Source organism: Centruroides sculpturatus, unplaced genomic scaffold, assembly GCF_000671375.1.
Source record: "Centruroides sculpturatus isolate CEXI.00-Female unplaced genomic scaffold, Cexi_2.0 scaffold155, whole genome shotgun sequence".
Lineage (NCBI taxonomy): Eukaryota > Metazoa > Arthropoda > Arachnida > Scorpiones > Buthidae > Centruroides > Centruroides sculpturatus.
Genome location: NW_019384386.1, coordinates 58,707 through 64,233, shown reverse-complemented (window position 1 = coordinate 64,233; position 5,527 = coordinate 58,707). Strand labels below are relative to the sequence as shown.

The window sequence follows — 5,527 nt, the reverse complement described above, 5'->3', positions numbered from 1 at the left end:
CTGATATTAAAATCTACGGCCTATAACGACTTTACAATTCTCCTTAATTTAAAGTCCCTAATTCGACTAGAATCGACCTTTCTCGTCTCACCGATAATTCGAAAAAGTCGAACCCCACTCCTGAAAAACCAATTATGTGGGACGCCGGAGGTATGACGAGGTCGTACCTCTTTTTGTCGGCAACAGTTTGGTGGAAACTGTCCACTTGTCAGGGGATGGCTGGTTTACTGTTTCTGTCCCGAAGGATCGGAATCGTGTATTTGATCGAGTAGAGGAGGAGAGAGGGGTCGTCGGCTTTATACGAGCAAGGACACCATTTAACAAGAAAATCAACGATTTATTGAATAACAAAAGACGATTACAATAACGAAACTAACATAACTTCTATCTTTCCTAACTACCGAGTACAAGTTAAAAGGAGCCGAGAGAGAGCTTACACATTTGATATCATATCTTTTTGTAGGTTTCCACTAACAAATGAACCGAAGGAATCTCCGGAGCAAATCAGCGTTAGCCTTCGCGCTGACATCCCAAGACTCCGCCGACTCCACTTAACCGCTGGAGGACAGAAAAGAATCCGAATTTTTGACGGCCGTGCCAAGAAAACCCTACAAGGAAAGTTTTTTCATTTTATTCGTCATCCATATATGAAGCTACATTTGTTAACACTTCCAAGACCTCTCTCAAGTAATTTTTATATGATTACCTGACTATGACGGTCAACTTTTGTATGGACATTCAATTTCCCTTCTATGATGTGTTCCTAGACAGGGGTAAGTAGGAGTGTCCCTTTCATCAAGCGCTGCTCCTCTTGGGTTCTATTAAGAGACTATAAAAGATTCAGACAATCCACAGTTAACATTAACAAAAATAATTTATTTCTACGTCTAAGGCCCTGTACACACTAGGCGTTTTTCAACGCGCGTTAAACGCNAACGAAAGACGTGACGAGGTAAAAAGAAAAGGTATAAAAGTGTTGGCGACGAAGAAGATGCAGATACCGTACATATGTCTTTTGATAGGTCGACCTCGGATGCCGATCCAATGGACGAAGTGAACAAAACGTTTGAAGATTCGTTGTTAGAAGATTCGGACACAGTCCCTTCTCCGAATAAAAAGAGGAGGTTGTCTTCGGTAATTATAAGGCCAATTCATGTGCCGAAGGCTCCCGAAAACTCCACTCAGTTCATTATTGATGATCACGAAGATTCCCAGCTGTATATCAGTTTTGAAAAACCGTTCGATGAATCTAACTTAAGTTATGGAACTGAACTTATTGAAACATTTAAAGGATCATATGAAAGTGATGCTGCATTTCAAGATATTGATTACGAATACGCATCGGCAGACGATGTCGACACCACTCAGTTTTATGCTAGGGATTTTGAAACAGCTTACTATAAAGCCAGATTTGATGAACTAATGCAAACACCTCTGGTCTATGATGACGGCCCCACAAGGCTACGACTGTTCTGTCCGTCTCTAGGAAGATTTTCCGTTTATTCCCACACCCGGAAACGGAATATTCTCCCGAATCGGGCGAAACTGAACGTCGAGATAGTGATCAACATTTTTCTCATTTTGCATCTTCTCTTCCTGATTGGAAACAATCTGAAATGATTGTCTAATGACGATGTTGTCCAACAGGTCGTTAAACCTTGTTAAACCCTTGTTGACATTTTCAGCCTCATGGAATAAACCATCCCAGGTGTAAATGAGTTCGAACGTATTTTATTAAATAAGCATTTCTCAGCGATGGAAGGTGTTTAATGTTTTATTAAGTGTCATTTATTAATCCATAAACCTGGTTTTGGGTTTAAATAAAAGCTTTTTCATTCTTATAATAAAATGCATATAAAAAATTATGAAATCGAACTCGAAGGTTATATATATATATATATATAAATGGACGTGTGTGTCCCCATATTTCACTTTTCCGCCAAAACTACACATCGCACATGAATGGTGTTTGTATGTGGTAGTAGCCCCAAGTCTCCATTCGTGCACTATGGTGGTTGCGTCTCGATAGCTATAAGGGTGCGGGAGATATGGGGCTGAAAGTGGTTTTCTATTTCGAATGTTTTGTTCGAATTTGTTCGAATTTAATTCGAACAATATTCGAATTTGAATTCGAACATAAAATTCGAATATTGGTTCGATTATAGAACGATTGTAAACGTTCCAGAAACGTTGAAAATAGAGGTTGCGGCCGACGTTTTCAACGCGAAAACGTGTACGTCGGACGTTCAGCGCCGCCTTCCTATAGTCCTAGAAGTTTGACAATAGTGTTTGGAACGTCAGTGGAATCATGTTCGACGTTCTAAACGCCATTGTCAAACTTCTGGGCTTACAAGATGGCGGCACTGAACGTCCGACGTACACGTTTTCGTGTTGAAAACGTCGGCCGCAACCTCTTTAATAATTCGTTTGACTGGACGTGAACAGGAGACGTTCAGAAATAGAATCGGGACCAGGTCTCTAATTACTCTGGATACGGGGGGCCTAATTCTTTCATTCTGTGAAAACGGGTAAGATTGGCTATAATGTAATTATCTTAATCTTCACTATCGTTACTTTTTAAAAACCCAGCGAAGCGGGTCCTTGCAGCTAGTCTTTCAATAAAAAGAAAACATTCGACCTCACAGCAATTCGATCTAGCGCTCTTGCTGTGATTGCAGTGCCCCCGGTGGTAACATTTGTCTCTAGTTGATTTTAGCAACGAGCGAAGATAGGAAGTCGAAAGACCAGTTAATCTACCGACTCTGACAATAGCAATCTTATCATTGTTTTACATATGTATATAAATTTGTAATAAAATACATAATGTGGTTATAATAAAATATGAATTTTAAGTAATTCAAAGTACATTAATTAAAATATGAAAACAATCGCACAATATGTGTTTATATTTTAGAAAATACAAGGAAAGTGGCGCTTCCACCTCTTCCATGGACGGCACGCCACTGTTAAAAAGAATTATATCATAAATTTATACTCCGTGTTTTGATTTCAGCGAAATCCTTAATATATCATCAAAATCCACTTTTTCGTATATTTTTGTTCTATTGACAATACTAGTTAGATTCGGGAAGGACTCTGCAATTTAGATACTATGTTGAAAACATATAATGGAGTTGCATTAGTTGTACCATTGCTGCGTACGGCACAAAGTATTTTAATTTCGTCGTATAAATCGTCACAATTTATATCCCGATTATTACTAGCACTAAATCTGAATTCATACAATGATTTTTAACTAAATAGGAGCCAATTTCTCATAAAAAAAATCGTCCTCGGAAGCACTCCCTGCAGCAAATCGCCGATGTGTCGCTTGTCGTAACGAAATAAACAAACTATAATTTTTAAGAACGAGCCCTAAACTCATTAGTTTTAATTTCAAAGAAAGCAACTAAACATTTAATGCATAACTAAACGAATAAAAAATATTTTATTTTCGTTCTATTTATTCTTTTTATCGTTCGTCATTATTTCATGACGTTAAAGGAACTATCCGAAAATCACCAACCATAATTTGAATTTTGCTTTGATAATATTAATACGTGTATAATTATTATATTTTAAATTAATTTATCTGAAATTATGTATATATATTAATAATTTATCACAAAATATAATAAAATGTAATATTTAAAAAATCGTAAAACTATAGATAAGCGATTGAGTAATCAATATATATTTTATATTTGGCAACCTTTCTGTATTATTCCATTATTGCGAATGACGGTTGAACGAATGGTAGGTTCTTGTTAAGAGCCTTAATTTAGAACATTTTATAGCGTTGATTGGATGTAAATATAATATCCATTAAGGCTTAGGGAAGGATAACGCTTTTGACTTTAGATTAACTGAATTGATCTGTTATCGGTCGTTGCGTTATTGCTTTACGGAACTTCTACTTGTTTAGGAAGAAGTGAGGGATTCTGTTTTTTTTTTTAATATTTTTTTTGGTTTAGTTTAACATTTGTCAGTTTTTAGTTTTCGGAGGGATTAAGCATATCTTTAGAAAATTATTTATTTTATAATTTATTATTTAGGTTAAGTTTTATTATTACGTTATTAGGGGTATATCTTGGAAGAAATCATCATGACTCTTGACGGTGGTGTTTCGGCAATGGACAATTCAATTGTAGAATATGCTAATTCTGCTGATGTAATGGATGAAACTGATTCTGTTTCCGTTAATATTTTCAAACAACGAAAGACGAGACGAGGTAAAAAGAAAAGGTATAAAAGTGTTGGCGACGAAGAAGATGCAGATACCGTACATATGTCTTTTGATAGGTCGACCTCGGATGCCGATCCAATGGACGAAGTGAACAAAACGTTTGAAGATTCGTTGTTAGAAGATTCGGACACAGTCCCTTCTCCGAATAAAAAGAGGAGGTTGTCTTCGGTAATTATAAGGCCAATTCATGTGCCGAAGGCTCCCGAAAACTCCACTCAGTTCATTATTGATGATCACGAAGATTCCCAGCTGTATATCAGTTTTGAAAAACCGTTCGATGAATCTAACTTAAGTTATGGAACTGAACTTATTGAAACATTTAAAGGATCATATGAAAGTGATGCTGCATTTCAAGATATTGATTACGAATACGCATCGGCAGACGATGTCGACACCACTCAGTTTTATGCTAGGGATTTTGAAACAGCTTACTATAAAGCCAGATTTGATGAACTAATGCAAACACCTCACAATAAACTGATAGATATGTATCATGATCTTGAGCAGCAAGTTATCAAATTGCAAGATCAGCTGTTACAGTATGATCCCAGGTATGCATTAGATGACTTACAACAAGAACTTTTAAAACATCAAGAAGAAAATGAAGTACTTCAACAGCATCACAAAACTTTAAGAAAAAAGCTATATCCTACGGAAGGAGAATCTGGGAAAGAATATGAATCCTCTAGTGAATAAGATATATTCTTATGAATTGAATATCAGATTAATGTAAAAATTGTAATGATTGTCAAATAATTTTGGTTAAAAATGTATAATATGAAAATATATATACGGTCTAAATTTGTTAAATGTAATTTATAGTTTATATTGAATAGTTGCAAAAATTATAACAGTTGCTGTTTGAAAGAAAAAGTTGTGCTTTATTGTTGTAAATTAGAATAAATATTTTATAATTGTGTGATATTTGTCTGATTTGGTTCCTCTTTACTCTCAGGTGCTGTTGTCTTCAGTCTAGATGGAAACAACAAACAGTAAACCCATCTTCCCTTGTCTGGACCCAAGAAGTCTAGCTGGGAATGGGATTGACTTTTTTTTGACATCGATAAGTATAAAAGTAATCAAGCATTTCAGTTTATTGTGTTATCTATATTGCAGAATAATTCTGAAATCTATATTAAGGAATAATGAGAGAAGTGATTTTATTAGAACATGTAGCTACTCCTAAAATTAACTTTATTAATATATTTTTACAGAAGCAGATTGCTACTTTTTCTGTTAAAGTTAAAAACGCTTTTAAATTGATTCAATTCAATGTCCATT

The 5,527-nt window shown here is 35.4% G+C and overlaps 1 protein-coding gene across 1 annotated transcript; it reads left to right on the top strand.

Annotated features, from left to right (window-relative positions):
• Positions 1–954: 954 nt before the first annotated feature.
• Positions 955–5,113, top strand: LOC111618066. Its single transcript, XM_023359494.1, has 2 exons — positions 955–1,437; positions 4,082–5,113. The coding sequence occupies exons 1-2, from the start codon at positions 1,009–1,011 to the stop codon at positions 4,940–4,942; spliced, it is 1,290 nt and encodes a 429-aa protein (XP_023215262.1). The 5' UTR covers positions 955–1,008; the 3' UTR covers positions 4,943–5,113.
• Positions 5,114–5,527: the final 414 nt, after the last annotated feature.